The sequence below is a fragment of the Panicum hallii genome, chromosome 2 (assembly GCF_002211085.1).
Source record: "Panicum hallii strain FIL2 chromosome 2, PHallii_v3.1, whole genome shotgun sequence".
NCBI classification, from domain to species: Eukaryota; Viridiplantae; Streptophyta; class Magnoliopsida; order Poales; family Poaceae; genus Panicum; species Panicum hallii.
In genome coordinates this window covers 50,270,861-50,291,899 of record NC_038043.1, presented here as the reverse complement: position 1 = coordinate 50,291,899, position 21,039 = coordinate 50,270,861, and the positions used below count along the sequence as shown (strand labels likewise).

At 48.1% G+C, this 21,039-nt stretch overlaps 3 protein-coding genes across 5 annotated transcripts; 2 read left to right on the top strand and 1 right to left on the bottom strand.

The window, feature by feature from the left end:
* Positions 1 to 8,538: 8,538 nt before the first annotated feature.
* On the top strand, positions 8,539 to 12,773 carry LOC112881908 (protein trichome birefringence-like 13). The gene is made up of 6 exons (XM_025946832.1): positions 8,539 to 8,980; positions 9,543 to 9,720; positions 10,062 to 10,202; positions 10,771 to 10,891; positions 11,270 to 11,404; positions 12,270 to 12,773. Exons 1-6 carry the CDS (start codon positions 8,602 to 8,604, stop codon positions 12,525 to 12,527), a joined length of 1,212 nt encoding a protein of 403 aa, XP_025802617.1. The 5' UTR covers positions 8,539 to 8,601; the 3' UTR covers positions 12,528 to 12,773.
* Positions 12,774 to 13,441: 668 nt separating this feature from the next.
* LOC112882294 (peroxidase 7-like) lies at positions 13,442 to 14,857 on the top strand. The gene is made up of 2 exons (XM_025947318.1): positions 13,442 to 13,838; positions 13,930 to 14,857. The coding sequence occupies exons 1-2, from the start codon at positions 13,494 to 13,496 to the stop codon at positions 14,668 to 14,670; spliced, it is 1,086 nt and encodes a 361-aa protein (XP_025803103.1). The 5' UTR covers positions 13,442 to 13,493; the 3' UTR covers positions 14,671 to 14,857.
* LOC112882295 lies at positions 14,718 to 17,963 on the bottom strand. 3 transcript variants are annotated; one of them, XR_003226638.1, is made up of 6 exons: positions 17,916 to 17,963; positions 17,647 to 17,796; positions 17,440 to 17,562; positions 17,244 to 17,342; positions 15,297 to 15,404; positions 14,718 to 15,194 (listed from the first exon to the last, which is right to left on the bottom strand). XR_003226638.1 is itself a non-coding variant. In XM_025947319.1 (4 exons), the coding sequence occupies exons 1-4, from the start codon at positions 17,929 to 17,931 to the stop codon at positions 15,175 to 15,177; spliced, it is 492 nt and encodes a 163-aa protein (XP_025803104.1). In that variant the 5' UTR covers positions 17,932 to 17,963; the 3' UTR covers positions 14,718 to 15,174. The 3 variants fall into 3 exon arrangements, 2 of the variants coding, with proteins under 2 accessions (XP_025803104.1, XP_025803105.1); XM_025947319.1 differs by lacking the exon at positions 15,297 to 15,404 and having other exon boundaries at positions 17,440 to 17,796; XM_025947320.1 differs by lacking the exons at positions 15,297 to 15,404; positions 17,916 to 17,963 and having other exon boundaries at positions 17,440 to 17,884.
* Between the last annotated feature and the right edge of the window lie 3,076 nt (positions 17,964 to 21,039).

The window sequence follows — 21,039 nt, the reverse complement described above, 5'->3', positions numbered from 1 at the left end:
CATGAACAAGAATTACTCAAATTCGATGTGAACTTTTTGTACTAATACATACTCTGCAGTGTGAATATCAAACTCGTGAATTTTCTCTAAATGGTCATTCATTACCACAAATGTTTAAATATGTACTTGCTGGGAGTTGAATGGTAAAATGTGACAATAAAAAATTACAGTGATCGACTGGCTGGCCATCTCTGAAAGAACAAGAAGGAAAAAAAAGAACCAGCCTACACAGGTGCCAAATACTATGATGATCAAACGAGGGCGTCATGCTGACATTTTAACGCGCATATCTTCATGTCATCTTTGAAGAGACTTGCCTGCAAATAATATTCCACGGGCAAACTGGACAATGACAGGTCTGGATCGAAGTAGATGGGACTGATAAATTTCTTACAACAATTCAAACTTCACATATATCCGATAATTCAAGGAACATCATGTGTGCACTCGACAAGATAGGTAGCGACATCAAAACTTGTTGCCTTTTTTTTTCATCCTAAACAAGAAAGGATGTGACTTAGCTTGTATGAACTGCTGGATTTGGGACCAAAACTATTGGGCCGTGTCAGTACTTTTAATGTCTCGAAGTTGAAAATTTTAGTAGCATGCCGTCTGGTCCGCCTTGCTGGATTTTGTCCTTTGCACTAACGTCATTCAGAAAAAACAAGACCTGTACAGAATACATCCCGGCACAGAATACATGGAACCTGTCTTCATATGTCTGAATGGTGAAGAGTGATAAAATTCCAGCACTGCATGGACTGGACTGCTCAAACGTTTGTTCCACAGATACCAGGCCCTTTGAAAACATTTTGAGAGTAAACGAGGCAAAGTGATACAATGAAGCTGCAAGCAAGATAAATTGACCGTACTTTGGACTAGGATTTAGATTAAGCTCGCACAAGATCCACTAAGTTTCACACAGGATAACATGTAGCTAGCAGGTCTTTTCTTCCTCTTCTTTTCTTCTGTTTTTTTACCAGCATGTTCTACACATTGGAATGGTTTAAACTGAAGAGTGCAGAACGCAACGCAGTGTTGACCAATATGAACATGAATCACCGGTAACTGATGTCGCAGTCCGGTTGACCGTAAGCATGAATGAACATAACAAGGGCATCTTCAGACTTTCAGACTTCTGACTACGTGTAAACAGGTTTCGTACAAGAGCGAAGTCAGACTTGAGACCCGTGACCGGAAACCGACAGGCGCATCTGACGGCGATGCACTTTACACCCGGATCGTTCGTCTCTTGCGCTGGCTTCTGCGGCGAGAAATTCAACCCAGACGTGTGCAGTACCCACTTCGGTGTGCAGATAGGCGTTGGCATATGGACTCTGATGAGTGATGGTGCTAATACTATAGCCGAGCTGAGTGTCAGCAGAGTCATGGGTTGGATAGATGATGAGACAGGTAGCGGGGTAGGACTCGGACGACGCCACGGGAAGAAACGCAGCGTGCGGACACGGACCGGGAGGGACGACGACGCAGCAAGAGACAAAGCAGGCGGCCAGCGGACACGGCGGCCGGCTGACGGTGGTGTCGTGGTGAGCTGAGCTCTCTCGGAAAGTCTGCCTGACAGAACACCGATGCGTGCAATATCTATGTCTGAATAGTGTTTTTTTTTAGGGACAAGATCAGCTCGTCAGACAACCAGCGGCCAACATCGCAGCAAGGTCAACGCCCTGTGCCCTTGTCCACTGTGCACTGTGCAGCCACGAGCGTGCACTGAATTTATTTGGCTGGCCCTTGGTTCGGTTGCCGCTTCAGCCACCGCTGAGGCGCCGTTTCCCGGGCGACCGGCGACCAGTGGTCCGGGCCGGCGGCGGCTCGGCCGATCGCGGGCAGGGCCGGCCGTTCCACGTCCCTTTCACGGTGGGGGTGGGGGCACACGGCGACCCGCGCGACCTAGGCCGCACGGGGACGGTCGCGGCGCGAGGGGAATTTTGGGGGAATCTGCTCTGTACTGGTAGCGTGCGGCCGGCGACCTCGGCCGCACGGCGCGGACGCGTCCCCACGCCACCGTCGCGCCGCGCCGCGCCGACGCCGACGCCGCCGGGTTGTCAATGCCCTGCGGGTCGCGGCCTCCGTCGTCCACCGGCAGGTTCGGCCGGGTTGGTCATTGTTCTTGTTCACGGGCGCGCGCGCGGCAAGGGACGGCGACGCGATGCGATGCAGGGAGGCAGGCAGAGGTTTGTGGCATGAGCTGGACCCTGGAGGCGGAAAGCCGTGGCTACGGTCTACGGACGATAGCGGATGATGGCGTGCAGGGTCTGCCGCAGGCCCCGTGAGCGGCGGCGGCACCGCGTCGTGACGAGGCGAGCCGGGCGCCTTTTTGACCCGACGAGGAAGGCGACGATGGGTGCAGATTAGATGGACGCGTCAGGGGACGTGGTACTTGGCCATGCCGTGCCTGCAGAAGTCCTGCTCAGGGGGGCCGGTCACAGGCTCGAGCTCGATTGAATCGACCGCAGCAGACGACAGTGGGCGATGCACTCACTCACGTACGGGCTCCGGCTCCAGTCCCAAACTGCCGCGCGCGCGCGGCATGCATAAAGCTGCGAGCTTGTCCATGGCACCTCGGACTCTGCTCGATTGAGCATTTGAGCCGCTCGTGAAACCTCTGCTAATCTCTGCGCCTTCGTGTTTACCTGAAGCTCCTCACGTTGCATCTGGGACACTGGTACGGTGCGGTACGGAATGCGAACGTCCCACCACGAGGATGCAAATGCATTGCATGGTCCCCCTTGTTTGGGTTACCTGCTCTGGATTGCGACGATCTGGGTCTCAGAGCCGTCTCGGCTTCACATGGCGGTAGTGATCCATCGACGCAGGGATCGAGTCCTCAACGGCGCCTACGGCGCAATCGGCAGGCGCAGGAGCAGCAGGACCCGCTGTGTCGTCAGCCGGGCGAGGGTGGTTGGTTGCCCTTGCGCCACTGACTGGTTCATTCAACGACGGCACCGCCACCGGCAGCTTCCCGTATGATTGCTAGCTGCATGCGTGAGGTCACGGGGGGAGAGTGGGCGGCGAACGAACCACGGCCGAATCGACCGGCTGTCCGGTTCCTGCTGACGCGGCTGATCCGATGAGCTATGTGTGCTCGAGTAACCTACTCGCCAATCTTTCTAGTTTCTCTCACACTAGCTGCAATCTAGGGCAGCACGGGCAGGGCTGTTCCTTTGCTCCTCTGCTGCTCTGCTCGCCATTCTCTCTTTCTTCGTGCAACGCCGACCTCGTTTCGGATTATTTTTTTTCCTATTTGAAGCATTACTAGGCTTACCAGTGACAGTCCGATGAGTGACAGCGCGGGCCGGGAGAGACTAAGAGGCCAAGGGCATGTTTGGATGAGTTAATGTTGGTTGCTAAACTTTAGCACCTATTAGCATTTATATTTCATACTAAAGTTTTTAAGTTTTGCCTAAAATTTAGTTCACCCTATTAGCACTACTATTTTGAAGGAGTTAGTGCTAAAATTTAACACTTTTAGATATTAGCATCTAGATCCAAACACCCTATGCCTCGAGTGCAGCGTGTATGTGTGCATCTTCTTTGTAACCGTAAAAGAAAGGAGTGAAGCAGCTACCAGGAAGTTGTCACTAATACTCATACATTCCAAATGTCCATGAAGACTGACCTGCTCCTACATACTATCGGAGCAGCAAATTAAATTGCTTCAAATGGTTTAAATAACAAGAATGGGATTCTTTTAACCTAAACCGGGTTTCATTTGGACCATGGTCCAGGTCAAGTATATATAGAGAAATCATTAGTGTACCTGCCGGCATTCTGTTCAATCCTCCAGTTTAGATTTGAGGCAAATCATGGTGCTTCTGAACCTGCCCACACTCATCAGAATCATTCCCATGTAGCATTTCTATACGGGAAGGAGGATTTGGAGATGTAGAAAGGAGATTAGTAGGCAGTCGGCGCTAGACATTTCGATCCCCTCAAATACTTAAGATTTCTTCTGCGATTGCTGGAAGACGAAGCTCCAGTTCGGTAAGCTAATCCCCTTCCTGCTCTCTCACCAGCTAGCTTATTATAATAATGATCTAGCTAGACCATTGCGTACTTGCTGATGATAATTGAGCTAGTAGCATCTTTGCTGCCCTTTTGTGCCCCTAGTCTAATGTCACTCCAAACTGCAGTCCTTTTCCTTGCTGAAGATATACTTGGTTAGTGTGGTAGCGTTTGACACTTTAGTCAAACCTAACATCATCATACTGTATAGCATATCAAAAAACAAGATGGATCACATCATATCCATCACGGATGCATGACACCTTAACGAGTCTGAACTTGATGCGTATATGTGTAGCCTGGATGGACGACGACACATGCTTTTGAGACATAGGTCAACCGGCCGGACAAGAAAACAAGCTAAGTGTGTCCTTTGTTACCATCATAATGTAAATTAGTGGTACTTTCAGAGGCAAAATGGGCGTGCAAGGAAGAAGCCTGTGGGCTGTAGCTATTGGACTGGTTATGTGCTAACCTGCAACGCTTGAAATCCGCAAGAAAGCCGGTCAAGTTGAGTGTGTCCTGTTTTTTATTTTTTTAAAATAAAAGCAGGAGCACTGCTGAATCATTTAGGGAAGAAGAAGAGAGTCAAATTTACAAGTAGTTCAATCTTGAGTGTGTTCTGTTTGTATAGAAACGAATCCGCAAGAATGGTACCTGCTACACGTGAAAAGAATATCAAATCTCACATAATATAATAAAAGATCCCACATGTATCTCACCCACTTAGAATCGTTGGCTAGAAAACCAGAGGTGCTCAATTGTATAGTTACAAGCATGTATCTCTGCAGCGCTTCAACCTTTGCCAGATATGATTCACTGTAGAAACAATCCCAAAAACACATGCACATAGGCAGTGTATGATGTATTACTGTGCTCGTTGCCAACTTGATTATTGGCGAGAGAAAGTTTTGCCGTTGAAGTACAATCAGTCGATCATCAGTGCAGAGATAACAAAGCACATGCATGAATTCAGGCCCATACATGCCTGATGATGTCCAGGCACCAACCGGCTGATTGATCCTAACTGCTTTTTACCTATCAGCAAAAAAAGGCAGCTAATCGACTCCCAAAGCTTCAGCATGATCCAACTCAGGTGGTTCTAACTTTCTAGCTCGCTGTTTTGAAAACAGAGTGCTGGAATACTCAGATGATTTCCCGTAGTCAGTCGAAATGGCTTAAAGTTAAGCCACGCCACGCATATTCTGGAGCTAGCTAAATAACCGTTGGAAAGGTGGATGGGATCAGAACGGGAAGCGGCCATAGCTCATTGCTGTCCTTTTCGTAGGGTTACTGTTGTGCATATCAGAAGCAGCTGTCGGGTTACTGTCCTTGTTTAGATCGCAAAAAATTTGCAACAGTGTTCGTTTGTATTTGACAAATTTTATCTAATCATGGACTAATTAGGCTCAAAAGATTCGTCTCGTGATGTACAATTAAACTGTGTAATTAGTTATTTTTTTACATACATTTACTGCTCCATGCATGTGTCCCAAAATTGATCTGATGAAGAGAGAGTGTAAAAATTTGAAATTTGAAGTGCATCTAAACGGGGCCTAGGTGTTGTCCAAGCCTTGGTGATAGAACAGTGGCCGCACATTGCCGGATCAAGAAACATGAGCAGACTAAAGATTTTTGGAACAATGCCGTGTTGGACAAAAAGGCTCTCGAGGATATGATACCTTAACTGGTAACAGAAAATCGACAAGGACTGGAGATGCCAGACACTGTAGATCGATGATGACCCAACAAGCAACTCATGCTGACATTCTATCGCGTGGTGTTTCTTCATCTGATATTTGAAAAAAAAAACAGAGAGAGAAATATAGTCTTTCTCTGCAGTCAACAAAAGGGATACAATGCACCATGCATGCAGGATGGATACAAGACAGAGGCAGTGGCATCAAAAAGGTTGAAAACCTGTTGCGTGATTTTCATCTTGATCTGGACAGTGACAGGCGTGACTTTGGGTCGTATGAACCGGAGGATCTTGGAATACAAAATGGTTAGGACGTGTCAGCGTTTTTAAGATACCAGAGTTGAACAGATGAAGTGGCATGCCGTCGATCAGGTCCGCGATCTGCCTTGGTGGATTTTTGTCCTTTGCGCTAGCTTCGATGTGGCAAGAGCAGGAGCTGTATCAGAACATGCCGGCACAGAATACCCTGATGAGCTAGTTTTGAACGTTTGGATGAACAGCTTTAACTTCCCGGCAGCACTGTATGAACTGCAGCCCTAGACAGCTGAAACGCCTGTTCCACAGATGCCGGCCCTTCAGAAGATTGTCAGAGCAAACGAGCGAGGGGATCGCAATGTCAGATAACGAAGAGCTGAGAGTAAAAAGAAGTATATTGTACAATATTGTAACCTGCACAAGGTCCATTCTTCTTTCCACAAATGTACTAAAAAAGACTGAGTTGCTTGCATGTTGCGCCTGTCACCTAGCAAGCTTTGAACCGTTTGAACAGAGTGCAGAATGGCAGCTGCAACGCTGGGTTGACGAGTGCGAACGCCACCAGGCCCCCGTTGAGATGCAGTCAAAATTGCAAATGTTAGAAACCGGGATACTATAGCGCTTTCGTTTGTATTTAACAAATTTTATCTAATTATAGACTAACTAGGTTTAAAAGATTCGTCTCGTGATGTACAATTAAATTGTGCAATTAGTTATTTTTTACATATATTTACTGCTTCATACATGTGTCTTAAAATTGATGTGATGGAGAGAGAGCGTAAAAGTTGGAATTTGGGGTAGAAAGATTTGGAATCTAAACAAGGCCCAGGTAGTAAATCAGTTACGGAGATTACTGTTTCGGTCAGTTCGATCTTGCATTGATCGGCATCGCCTGACCGCTGAACACGTGTGCACGAGCATCTTCAGAACCCGACTACCTGCATAAACAAGGTGCGAAGTCAGACATGTGAGCTGGGGCTGAAAACCACAGATGGAACAAACTCGCGCTGGCGGCGGTGCGCTTTACATGTGGATCATTTGTCTGCTGCCGTGGCCTACGCGGCCGAGAGTTCAACATCCTGATGCGTGCTGTCCACACCGAGACCAAAACATTTGTTTGCATACGGTCTCTGCTGATAGCATGTATCAGCTTGTGTTAGCAAAATCATTGATAGGAGCAGACGAGCTTGCAGCTCGCTGGTTGAGCCCGAGAGCCGGGAGCCAGCCGGCCAGGGCTCGAACCCCGGTCCTACATTTAAGTAAAGGCCGGAATTTCAGTTCTTTCTCTAAAAAGTTATTGATAGGAGTAGATCAAATAGTATTTGGTGTTCAAAGTTCAAATACTATTTAAAGCAGAGATCAAGATAATGTTGATAGTTAGATGGTTACTAACTTTAGTAGTTTGTAAGTTCTGATTTGTGAAGTAGACTAATAGAGCACTAGAGTACTAGATTAGAGCTAAAACAAACAACAAGAATACAAAGATATAGGAGGCCACCGGAGGATGGGATTCAGTGGGCCAACAACCGCCGATGGCTTTGACGGCGACCGCGGATGAAGTGGCCGCTGACCGCTGCAGGGAACCGCGGAGTGGATCACACGGCGGACGGCGGCTACACTGAAGAAGGGGATTCTGAGGCGCGAACGGCCGCTGCAGGGGGACGCGCGGCCGGCGCCTAGGAATTAAGCGCACACGAAACGCTCACCTAGTGAGTTGAGTGAGACTCAATACCTAAATTCTAATGGGCATCCAAATAACCAGCCCAAAAGATCAAAACCATCGATCCTCAAAAGTTGCTCAAAGCTTGCTGTAAACTAGTGGTCCCCATGCTAATCGTGATTAGTCGACGATTAGTCGGACGACCAGCCTCCTAGTTGAGGTAATCGTCTCGGTGGACATGATCGGTACTAGCAGACTACTAATCGTGATTAATCGGATGACTTAAAAACATTGCCTCTAACCACTGCAGGTTTCAAGCATCAACTAATAGTCTAATAATGTAGTAACAGTTGGTCACCAGTCTTTGGCGTGAATGGGTTCAGTTGATGCATCATGCATGCGTCTCAACAAACTCCTACAAAATCACCTCCAGATTTCTTTTTAAAAAAAGGTCAGCTGTAACTATGAACCGAGTCCAATGCTGCAAGGAGGCCATCACTGCCTTCGCTGTGCTGTAACTATGAACTGAGTTACTACTGGCCACCTCTTGGTTTGGTTGAGCCACCGGTCCGGCCACAGTTGAGACCTGTTGAGAGGTGCGCAGTGCTCGATCTCTCTCTTTTTTCTTTTTCTTGAAACACAGGGCTCGATCTCCGCGTGACGACGAGCGTGAAGACAGCTAGTCCGCGGCCACCCGGCCGGCACGCGCATTCCTTCCAGCGAGGCTACTTCACAGGCACAGCTCCGACGAGAATCCGAGCAGGTTTACGGAATTGGCCCAGCCTGATATTTATCGGCCTGCTAAGGCCCAGTACTTACACCTGTGAAATACTGGGCTTTTCTGTCTGTCCTTTCTGGCCCAGCTAAGTTTCTCTCGATGCGCTTCTTAGAAATTGTGTAGGCCCAGCGTCTGCTTCGCCCTCGCGCTCGTCCACCTCGCCGGAGACTCACGCCGCCTCCTCCCATGCCGCCGCCGGCGAGGAGCCCGGCCTGGGGCCCACGGCGGCGCACCCTCCTCCTCCCTTTCCTCCTGCTGCCACTGCTTCTGTTCCTCCTCCACCTGGCGTCCTCGCCCTCGCCTCGGCCCCTCCCCGCGCCACGCAAGCCCTCCCAGGCCTGCGACTACTCCGCCGGCGAGTGGGTGCGCGACGCCTCCGCGGGGCCCGCGCTCCGCTACGAACACACCTGCAAGGAGATCTTCAAGGGCTGGAACTGCATCGCCAACGGCAAGGCCAACGGCCGCGACATGCTCCGGTGGCGGTGGAGGCCCTCTGGGCCCGGGTGCGAGCTGCCCCGGCTCGACCCGCGCCGGTTCCTGGAGCGCCACCGGGACACCAAAATTGGTTAGTTCCCGTTCGCCTTTCGGTACATCTGAGAAATGCCTGAGAATTGAGACGCGACTTGCTAGTGACAAAGTGTTGTGGCCGGCAATCGATCCAGGAGCTAGGGGTTCGCGTGTGTGTAGATGTTGCGACAATGCGTTGTGCTCGCTGCTTATAATAGTTGAATGATCAGCTCGCGAGTAATGTGCCTGCATTTTGCATGCTTTGCTTTTTTTGCACCATGTGGTGGTCTGGTTGTGGATGAAAATAGCCTTGAATCAAGGTCAGAGAAGATTGATATGCATTTTTTAGTCAATTATAAGATCACATAACCTGAGGTGTGTAGGTGTAAGGTACTTTCATTCTCTAGAGTTGTAATGTGATGGTATGGTGGCATGCTCCATTGTTTCCATTCAGCTACATGCTTGTGATTAGAATAACAGTTTGGGAGATGCAAGGTTAATCCAAACTTTCAAACTGAGGCCACATATTCAAATTTTCTGCTTGTACTGAGTTAATATATTTGGAGTCTCTTAAATTTGCCATGCCGTGCGGACAACCGTCCGATGCTATTTTTTTGCAGGATTTGTGGGCGATTCGTTGAATCGCAACATGTTTGTCTCATTAGTCTGCATGCTCAGGGGAGTTAGTGGTGAGGTTCGCAAGTGGCGTCCTGCAGGGGCAGACCGCGGTTTCACCTTCCTCCACTATAACCTCACCGTGGCATACCACAGGACAAATCTTTTGGTACGCTATGGTAGGTAAGGAGTGCACTTCATTTTGATTAACATAAAAAAAGGTTATTTGGCCATACAATCTACCTTTATTGTTGTTTATGCAGTAGCTTTATTTTTAACTTTTGATGCCTTGATTTCAGTTTGGGATTCTAGACATAACTTGGGTGCATTGAAAATTCGAAATATTTCCCAGTAGACCATTCTTACTACCTGCTTTAAGAAAAATTGGGTTAATGCTAATGTGCTTATTAGTACACTTTTTTCTGTGCATTAGAGGCTGGTTCATAACATTTTTTTATAGATGGTGATACTGTTATGATCAAATTAGTCATACTTTGATCAAACCTGTATTGCTCATTTTACAGGTGGTCAGCCAGTCCGAATGGAGGCCCTCTAGAATCTCTTGGATACAAACAAGGTTACCAAGTTGATGTTGATGTTCCTGAACAAACTTGGGTAGAGGCATGTAGCTTCCATGATGTTCTTGTTTTCAACACTGGGCATTGGTATGTCAACATCATTATTCATGAACAAGCTAAGCATCATTAAATCATGATTTTATTGCTTGATACCAAATTAGCGAGGTCTAATGTTTTAAATTCTCAGCGTAATTAGTTGAGAGATCAACAAGTCGTGTTGCTCTACGATTTCAGTTCCTAAGTTCCATACATGATTAGCTGCTTACATGATTTGGTAGGTGCCACTAAATACCTTTTTGCTGAGCCTATTAATGATGGAAGACATTGTGGTGTTGTCAACTCTTCGGCTTATTGTAAATCTTTCAGAGAGCATTGGAACTTCTTGAATTTTAGCCACAGCTAACATGTTGGTTTCTGTCTACTTTGATATAATAGATAAGTTTTTTGGCGTACTCTATGTTAGTGAGGACCAACCAACCACCACATCTACCCTTATATATATTAAAAAAAACAACCACAGCTATTCCTTGATTTCCTAATTTTTTTTATAATCATCAAAATGTCTTGCGCTGATATTTTGTGTTACTGGCCTCATTTTGCTTTGCGCAGATATTTTGTGTTACTAGCCTCATTTTTCTTTGCTTTATATGCATAGGTGGTGGGCACCCTTGAAGTTCAATCCAATACAGTCACCAATGCTGTTCTTTGAGAAAGGGAAGCCGATTGTACCTCCTTTACTGCCATCTGCTGGATTGGATTTGGCTCTTCAACACATGGTATGCCCAATAGCATTGTTTCTTCATGTTCCTACAAGTTTCTGTTTAAAGTATCCTTGCCGATGTTGATAACCATTTTATCCATGCCTGAGATCATATGTAATTGAATCCTGATGTTCCCTTGCCATGCAACGGACTGTCATTTCTTTGTGTGAAAAAAGTACATTGCCATGAGATATGGATATTATTGTTCATCTAGTTGACATGTTTTTGTCTGTTTTCCATCAAATATTCTTCTTTACCATGTGCATATGATCTGAAGGACTTTGTGGGTATCTCTTGGAAAAAAAAGAGAGAGAGGGAAAACTACTGCCGATCTGTCTATCATAATCATACTCAACTTATACTTTTGTGCTCCAAATAAATAATTTCTGCCAGATAATGTTCGTGAACAAAGCAGTGAGACCAAATACGTTCAAATTCTTCCGCACTCAATCTCCTAGACATTTTGAAGGTGGTGACTGGAATGAAGGTGGATCTTGTCAACGTAGCCAGCCCTTGTCCTCAGAACAGGTACTAAGACTAATTACATGCAATGCTTAAATAGCAACTTTTTCATCTTGTCCTACATGTTTTCTGTTTCTTCCTTTTTATTCCAACATCATGCATACTTTCCTGACATGTATATGCGAGAATGTGCTGAAACACTTTCCCTATGTTTTTGTGTTATCTGGGAGTAGAACAAATTGTAATATAGAGAATGAGAAGAGATTTATTGAAGATCACAATATAACTGCATGATAGTATTGTTTACCAAAACCATATTACATATTAATAAACTGGCTTATTTAACCTAGGTTTAAGCTCAGCTGGACATGTTACTGTGTGAGGCTCTGCAGCTATTTGTAAAGACCTTCTATGTTGTTAAGGCAAACAAGATTTTACATCTTCATTAGGGCAGCTGCATCTATTTTATCTCAACAGAAAGAAATAAGAATTTAACTATTCTTTTTTCATGAATCTGGGACCCTGTACTGAGGGGATTAGGGATCTGATCTTTTCTGCCATCTACAGTTTTCCTCTTGCACCTTTTCCTAGGTGTGTCCTAGCATTTATAGCACAGTTTCACATCTAAAAAGGTAACAAACATTAACATGGCAAACAAAAGAAAACGATGCAGTTTTTTATGTTTTATCCTCTGATCATTCTTTGAAAGGTTCCCACTTCCCACTGAGACAACATTTCAACCATAACTATTTGCTGACAGACAAGCAATTTCCAACTTTCTGGATTCCATTAACCTATGTAGGAATAGTGATCTTCTGCTGAACCCTTTGTCAATTTCACTAGGTCAATGAATGACGAACTGTTTTAGTGTGTTTCTGCCATAATCTATTTTTTTCCTTTGGAGTAATATCCTTTGGTTGAGATCTTTCAGGTGGAAGAATTTTTCTCTTTGGACAATAACGGCACGAATATAGAAGCGCGCTTGGTAAACAAACACTTGATGAAGGCTCTTGAACAATCTACTTTCAGAGTTTTGGACATCACTCGCATGAGTGAATTCAGAGCTGACGCTCATCCTTCAACAACTGGCGGGAAAAAGCATGACGATTGCATGCATTGGTGTCTCCCTGGATTAACTGATACATGGAACGACTTGCTAGCACTAAACCTTGAGTCATTTGAGAGCTAGTCCAAGAGAAGTTGAGATGTTGCTGTAGAAATAGAGAAGTTCTTCCTGATGTTTTCCCCCTGGGGCATGAATTGGAACCATTCGTCTGTACAATAGAGTTTACGTAGTATACCGAGTTGGTCTTCCTGCAGCTTGTTTACATAGGGAAGAGTATTCTTTCCACTGATATCCTTGATCCTGTAAATTTAACCTAATCGAAGAGTATATAAATGCTAGAATAGGTTAAATTTATTCTGTTTGTTGTAACACTGCTTTTTGCAACTGAAAGTGTAAATCTGCTGAAATGTGCGAGGATTTCATCCCCTCACAGCAATCTTCGCATTTCAGTGCACCAAACCTAGTAAGGACGTGTAAGTTTTGGAGACTGGTGCAAAGTTTAAAAAGCTTTTAACTTGCAAATGTCGGCGAGCATTCGTCTCTCATTTTTCTCTGTCTGCAAGAAGCAATATTTAGGAAACTGTAATGTGGCAATGTCCGTTTGACTTCTATCCTGAGGCACTACCACATCCAATAATTGCTCACACAATAGCATGCTGTCATGATCCCCCGACAGGCGAAGTTCTTGCAAAATTCATGCCGACTAATCTATGCAACGACCTCATTATCTTCAAGACAACACACATACCCTTTCAAAAAAAAAAGAGACAGCACACATACGCTTTTCAAATGGTCATAGTTTTGACCAACGCCAATAACAATTAACAATAACCCGATCAGTCCACCAACCTCCCCTACGTGCAAACCATTTCTATATCACCGATCGAAATGTGCTGCGCCTCACGTTGGGTCTCGCTTCGCCTACGTGCTCCCATGTACTACGTGCTAGCTCGCTGCCGGCCGAACAAAGAGGGTGGGTCTGCAGCTGTATAAGTATCCTGCAAAGCAATCCCCAGGTCGATCCACCAGTAAAGAAGAGAAGCTCCAACCCCCGATCGAGCTCCACCCCCTGACGATCGACCGAGCACGATGAGGACGCCGGCGGCGGCTGTCTCCCCGTTCCTCGCCCTCTCGGCGTTGCTCCTCCTCGTTGTCACCTCGGTGGCGGAGAAGGGCTACGGCGGTGGCGACGCCCCGGCAGGGGCTAACGGCTACGGCGGCCGCGACGACGCTTCGCCAGGGCCGAAGGGCGACGGCGGCTACCAGGTGCCGGCGTACCAGAAGGCCGTGGACGGCCTCGACGCCGGGTACTACCGCAAGTCGTGCCCGGACATGGAGGGCATCGTCCAGAAGGCCGTGAGGAAGGCCCTCCGCGACGACTACACCCTCGCCGCCAGCCTCATCCGCCTCTTTTTCCACGACTTCGCCGTCAGGGTACGCACGCCGCCGCCACCGTTGCCTGCGTTTATTTTGCGATCGCAATCACGCTGATTCTGCTCGCGCTTCCTCACCGGCGGCGACGCAGGGCACCGACGCGTCCGTTCTGATCGACGTGCCCCACCAGAGCGAGAGGTACGCGTACGCGAGCAGGACGCTGCGCGGCTTCGACCTGATCGAGGAGATCAAGAAGGAGCTTGAGGCCAAGTGCCACGCGACCGTCTCGTGCGCCGACATCCTCACGGCCGCCGCCCGCGACGCCGCCACCGCGGTCGGGGTCCCCTACTGGTCGCTCAAGTACGGGCGCAAGGACGGCAAGGACTCCATCGCCGACGAGGCCGACCGCCTCGTGCCCATGGGCGGCCAGAGCGTCACCGACCTCATCAGGTTCTTCGAGTCCAACGGCCTCACCATCAAGGACCTCGTCGTCCTCTCCGGGGCCCACACGATCGGGCGCGCGACGTGCGGCGCGGTGAGGCCGGGGCTGTGCAAGCGCGCCGGCACGCTGGAGCGCCAGTACGGCGACTTCCTGCGGCGCAAGTGCGGCGCCGGCGGCGACGGCGAGTACATGGAGCTCGACGGCGAGACGCCCACGAAGTTCGACAACCAGTACTACAAGAACCTGATGCGCAGGAGGGCCGTGCTGGACACGGACCAGAAGATGCTCCCGGACTCCCGGACAGGGGGCTACGTCAGGGCGTTCGCCAGCCAGCCGTCCCAGATGTTCGTCCACGAGTTCGCCCAGTCCATGCGCAGGCTCGGCGAGGCGCAGGTGCTCACCGGCAACGAGGGCGAGGTCCGCCGCAAGTGCTCCGCCGTCAACTACTGATCGACCCGTGGCCCGTGGGGGATGAGGAGATTAGGGGATCGGACGTGTTGGAATTTCTTGGCCCTCCGGTTTCCGTTTTGGTTTCTTGTTTTTTTTTCCGTTCCAGTTTCTTCTGGTTTATCCTTTTGATCTGCTGTTATTTCTGTAAGCTCCTACTCGTATATATTGTATAACACATTACTGCTCAGACATGCCATTTACATTTATGCGCTACACGAGCATTAGAGTCTGCTAAAAGATAGCAGAAAAGGTGAAATGCAACATCCAAATGAGTACGTAAACCCCAATCTGTTCTGCTACTAATCTGCTTATTAGCAGGCTCCATTTATTTAGTGCTATTATTTTGAAAGCCGAGAAGAACATTATGTACGTACACTTGTACAATCCTTGAGCTAGGCCGCGTTGACAGGATGTTGGGCTTCAGGAATATAACTGCTGGCAAGCTCAGGTCACTGGGTGATAGGCAATCCAGGATCCCTCCAAGAAGAAAATCCACCAGCAATGTCAGTCACAGCAGTGAAACCCTGAAAATGGTTGCATGGGGGAAATCAGCACAAATCACAGAAATTCAAGAGCCGATTTTTGGGGGTAGAATAAGGATAGATGATGGGGGTGATCATGCTTACAACAGAGCAGAGTTCAGTTGCTGTCATGATTAAACAAGGGTGTTCTTGCACAAAGTTAACAGTAGCAGTAAGAATTCCTGATACCCAGCGCTGAACTCGGCCTCGGTTCTACACAAGGCGGCAAACCAAGAAAGTTCACTTGTTGCCGTTCGTATAAGAAAAAAAGTTCAGTTGAGTTCAATGTTTATCTGAATTCTGAATGTTTAAAGGGAATTATAAGAACAAGTGAACAACACAGAATGAATTTGTCGAGCTCTGAAATGTAGAAGCGAGAGAATTCCACGAAAGGATAACTACTGAACCGTGAGCTGTCCAAGACTGCATCGCAAATTTCGCAGGCTTGTGATGAAATGGCAACGCAGCAGGACCAAATCCCATCACCCGTTCATGCTCCAACGCTACAGAAATTGAGACACGGAAGCAAATCGGCAGCACCAACGGGCTGACCAGATCGTCATCGTCAAACTCACTGCAGCGATCTATGGCCGCGAGTCCCATCCCCAATGCCTCCCGTCCTGCGGAGAAGAAGAGACACCGGCGCCGACAGGTCGACGGCGACCGTTCTGCAAAGCCTCCCGCCCGAAGGTGACCTCGCGCCTTCCGTTGGCATTCTCCGAACTAACCGGTGAGCACTGGGACCACCTGGATGATGGAAGGGTTCTCCGCCCGGGACATGGGCGGCGAAATCTTTCGCCGGCGACCGGAGGCGGAGATGGAGAAGTCGGGGCCGCCGGCGTCCTTTTCGGACACAGATGGATCTCGGCCGCAAAGTATACATCCAACGGTCCAGAGATTTTGCAAATACACCCCTCTTTTGATCCAAGTATTTACATATACCCCCTAAATATTTGCATAAACATCTCTAAATCAGATTGCGGCTCGAGATGGCAATGGGTACCCCACACGGCGGATTTTTACTCTATTAGGGTACGACTACGGGCTAATATCTGTACCCGTGCACTTTTAATGGGTGATAATCTGTACCTAGCGGGTACGCGAGCACGGATATGCGATCGTAGCATCCGAACACGCAAACCTACGGGTTTTTTAAACCCGACATAATATAAAGAATGCAGATCATATACTCATTTTATTATGGCCTAATAACTTTATTTTGGAACTTTGATATCTAATATAGTGAACTAGTGGTGCCATACTAGGGATGGTGGACAGTAACTGGATATTAATCTAGCTGTGAACTTGATGTCTGATGTGATCAATGGTGTTATAATTTGTGAAACACTCATTCAATCTTATGATTGATGTTTATCATGTATTATTATATGTATGTGTCTATTGGCTGATATATTTGTGTGGTTGAGTAACAGATTGTCGAGCACGGACAACCCGCGAGTACCCACCACCCGTGCGGGTACGGGTTTGGGACATAATCTGGCATCAGGATGGATTTTTTAGCGGGTGTATTTTATCCTGGTGGGTACGGGTACGGGCAAGGAATACCGAACGGGCGCGTGTCCGTTGCCATCTCTATTTGCGGCTAGCAATCACGATCCAAATTAGGGGTGTATCTGCATATACCGCCTAAATATTTTTCGGAAACCCGCCTAAATCGGATCGCAATTAAGAATCGTGATCCGAATATTTGCAGAAATTCCCCTTTTTCTGTTTCTGCTCTTACTGTTGTCCTCGACCTCTGTCTCTCCGCCGCGCCAAGGCGACGCCCCCTCGCCGTCCGGCAGCGACATGGACTTGCCGGAGAGGCAAAGGCGCCGGCGGGAGAAGCATATCTAGCAACAGTACCCTCCAGCCATGCGCCCGCTCCTCCGCGTACGAATCCCCATGCTTTGACGATTTCTCCAGCAAGACGCGATCGACAGCGGCATGTCCGGATTAATGGTGCCGGCAAACAGAGGAGGTGCGGTCGGAGAAAACAAACCGCCCGGTGGCCGGTAACGGAAACAGAGAGTGAGCGTGGATGTAGCGTACCTGACGTCGAGGTATCGGTGGCCGGCCTGGTGCGGCTCGTACGGGACGCGCACCGGCACGGAGCGCGGCACCGACGCCGCCTCCGCCTCGGCGCCGAACCTGGACCATCGGAGAAGAAGTTGAGAACGTGTGTTGGCGAGGAAGGGCACGCATCAGCTGGGAGGGAAGGCGAAGGATAGCGGCGGTGAGTAACAACCTGACGCCGACGACGCGGAGCAAGCTCCTCTTGGCGCCCGCGGCCGGATCTCGCCGTGGCCACGGACCGAGGAGGAACACCATCTCGTGCAGGTCAGCAGGTGCAGCACCACCGTGCCGGAGGCTGCGAATCGAATCGAGGAACGGTCGCGCATGCATTCAGAGCAGCGACGTCGATGCAGGGGATGGAACGCGAGCGGAGGCGCACCTGGCATGCGCCGGGGCCGGGCGAGGAGGGGCGCGGCCGGGAGGGAGGTCGCCATTGCTCGATCCGCCTGCCGCCTGGCAGAACCCAACTGGCTTCTCGCTAGTAGTGTTTTTGTCGATGGAGGGCTTTCTTCTACGTCCTCCTCTTCCTCTGCAATGCGATCGATCGGATCATATATGTGTTGCTTCTGACTTTCTGAAGGAAGATGGGAAGCTTGTATGTGGTTGTATGATTATTGGTTGGCGATTTGCAATGTTTCAGCTGCTAACCCTTGAATTGAACCATTCACCCGCCGTCGGCACTGACGAATGAGGAGGGTGCCTGCCAAGTTCTTGGACTCTGTCTCGTCGTCCTCCCTCCACACGATACGATATCGATGCAGGTGAGCGGTCAACTGGGCCGAGCCGCAGCCCGCAACGCGGTGAGGTGAGCGGCCCACTAGGTACGCACAGCTAGCATCCCAGCCAGTTGGTTTATGCTTCTGATCTGCTGCTATTTCTGTAAGCCCTTACCTACTCGTATACTTATTACGTTTATTGATTGGCCATGACAGTTTGGAGTCTTGCATGACCGACGACTATGACCTGCAGTTTCATAGTTTCCAGCCATATTCTGCCAATTGCGATGCACAGTTGGCGTACCGTGTGCCTCATGATGTTCTTCACGAAATCTTTTCAGAGGCCTATATTTCTGGAATTTGAAACAATGCAGAAGATGGGCCTTTGTCCTTAAAAAGGACCAGATTAAAAGAATGGGCTAAAATGGGAAGGCCGATGGAACAAAACCCATGTAAACTAGGTCGACAGTCCATGGCCTCCTTTGGTCCTCCCGGCCCATTAATCACTGATGCTTGGCTGCTCGCTCCTTTTCCTCCTCTCTAATACAAAACCGAGCTGTTTCTCGAAAGAAAAAAAAACCGAGCTGAGAAAATGGGAACGAGATCGGCAACAGCAAGCTGCACTTGAATACACCACAGGACAGGAGGTTTGGATAAGAGAGTCCCACCGAACCAAACAAGTTACACTTGACTACACCAGCATGCGACACGGCGGCGACCATCTAAGATTCTAAGTCGGCACAATACCCTCGACAAAAGGACAAGAACAAAACCAAGGATCTAGGATCATGGAGGCAATTGCAGAGAATGGCCCGTCAGGGTCTTATGTCTAGTGGGGGCAACGCATGGATCTGGAAACTAAGGACGCAACTCGGAGTCTCATTAGGTTGACCATAAACTCATCAGAGTAAATTATCAAAAAGCAGGGCACTCTGAATCCGGTTCCTGTATCAAGGTGGGCGTTTGGAGGATGGAAATTGCAAAGGGAATCACAGAAAATAATAAAGGATTATTGATCAATGGATCTTTTTTCCTTTTACTGTGAAACTTCATCCAACACATCTTTTGCTCAAACATTGATTCGTGTAGTATTACAGTACATATGCCCGTATGACATGTGTCAACAGCAGTTCACCGTTGTTATGAAGACCGTCGTCTGTAATGTTGATTTGCGAAGCATTGCTGCAACAGAAATTAGTAAGCATATAAAAATTTATATGCATAGCATACTCTTATTAGTCTTAGAAAATTTAAGGACCGAACTTTTAGTTTACAGTTATAAACTGATTGTGATTAATAAATGAGTTGGACTGTGAACGGGATATTAGAATATGATCAATCAGCAAATTTATCATCACTAGATGTACCACTAAATCACTAGCAGCTGGCAAACTTTGGTTACCACTCTGTATAATTTGGACACCTCATCCTACCTCCTAGGACGACTTCTAAACAGACAACTAACCAGGTACACTATCCTGCGTTTAGCCAGCGATCAGCTTTAATCAAGCCGCCGTCTGGATGCGATGGACAGGGACGTGGCGACACGCGGTGCCTCCGGCCTGGTTGCCAACTTGCCGGGCCTGGGGAGGCACGCGGCGTGCCGCGAGGGGCCGCCCAACCCCGCGGCAGGAAGCCGCCGCGCCCCCCCCCCCCCCCCCCCCCCCCCCGGGGCCGCCGGCGCCTTTCCTTTCCGCTGCAAATATCCACCGGCGGCGTGCGGGCCGGAGCGTGATCGCCGGTGGTGGCCCGGCGACGGATGCTACGTGGCAACCACATGCGCTTTGCTCACCGTACCTCTGATAGATCAATCTCCCAGACGTTAGCTAGCGACCTGGCTTTTGATTAGAAAATGAGCAAAAAGTTAGGATTCATCGATTATTCCTAGTATAGTTTGATTGGTGCGTTTTTAGATATAAGGGGCCCATGGGGGCCCAAAAAATCGTTGTGCTCTTGTTTATTTGATGCGCTTTTTCCGTTTTTATTAAGACTGGGGAGCCCAATCGGGCCACTGGAGGATAGCTTAGCAATAGCATCATCAGTCAAGATAAAAAAAAGTTGGAGAAAATTCCGTTTGCATATGCATGCCAACAGAAAAGTTCAAGTGATGATGTGAATGCAGGGTCTGCAGCTGCCTCTACATTGTGTAATTATCTGATATTCGTGAATATTTTCTTCAGACGTGTACTATGAGATCTGAAGAGTTATCCGTCGAGAATATATCTAAGAGCGAAAGCGAACACAAAGAAGACGGCAAAGATAGATCTCCCATGCGGTGAACCTTCTCTTCCGGTCAACGTCACACTACAGCTGGCTTCCGAGTTATGCGGCTGTTGACTGTTGCCGATCAGTATGCTAGCTTGTGGCAGATAGCGTTTGGTCTCGAAATACCGTGCGTACATTCATCTCTCACCAAGTGAACTGAGCGTAGCTGCTTATGAGGTTCTTTATAGTGAAATCCACGTACTCACTAGAATAAACTTTTCTTTTAATGAATACAGGCGGTCAAACCTGTCTCAATTGCCTTGAGGAGCAACATGTGTTCCTTCAGTATTTGGATACCATCCACGTCCAATTGGAAAACCATAAATCTGGCAGAAGTACACAAAAACACGTATTTCCCTTAGGAAACATATATTGGAACGTTAGAGCATCTCCAACAGATTATCCATATCTCACACCCAAAATATACTCTCTCCATTACCAATAACTACTTTCATATTTTTAGTAATAGTTGCTGCAGCGGACTGCCAAAATCCAATCACCAAGAATAGAGTAGAGGGATAAATTTTCTTCATTTAAGGTGGAGGGGGGGTGTTTTGGTGACTACAAAAAAAATTTAGGTATTAGGGATTGGATTGGTAATCTGCTGGAGCTCCTCCAATAAAGAAAAATAATTTTTTGGTATTGGAAAGAGTGATGAGTAATCTATTGGATATGCTCTTAGCGTGGATTCCGCGAACAGCTTTGGATGGCTAAAAGAACTCTTGAGGAGAAAATGGAAAGATTGACACATTTCTTAAGTGCCTAATGAATTAGAAAACCATCCGACACTT

Coding starts and splice junctions, on each gene's coding strand:
- LOC112882295 (XM_025947319.1), bottom strand. Junction 17,343..17,439: donor CTCCGCGTCGTCGGCGTCAG/GTTGTTACTCAC, acceptor CCGATGGTCCAG/GTTCGGCGCCGAGGCGGAGG. Junction 15,195..17,243: donor CACCGATACCTCGACGTCAG/GTACGCTACATC, acceptor AACCATTTTCAG/GGTTTCACTGCTGTGACTGA.
- LOC112882294 (XM_025947318.1), top strand. CDS start 13,494: ATGAGGACGCCGGCGGCGGCTGTCTCCCCGTTCCTCGCCCTCTCGGCG. Junction 13,839..13,929: donor TCCACGACTTCGCCGTCAGG/GTACGCACGCCG, acceptor GCGGCGACGCAG/GGCACCGACGCGTCCGTTCT.
- LOC112881908 (XM_025946832.1), top strand. CDS start 8,602: ATGCCGCCGCCGGCGAGGAGCCCGGCCTGGGGCCCACGGCGGCGCACC. Junction 8,981..9,542: donor CCACCGGGACACCAAAATTG/GTTAGTTCCCGT, acceptor ATTTTTTTGCAG/GATTTGTGGGCGATTCGTTG. Junction 9,721..10,061: donor CTTTTGGTACGCTATGGTAG/GTAAGGAGTGCA, acceptor CTCATTTTACAG/GTGGTCAGCCAGTCCGAATG.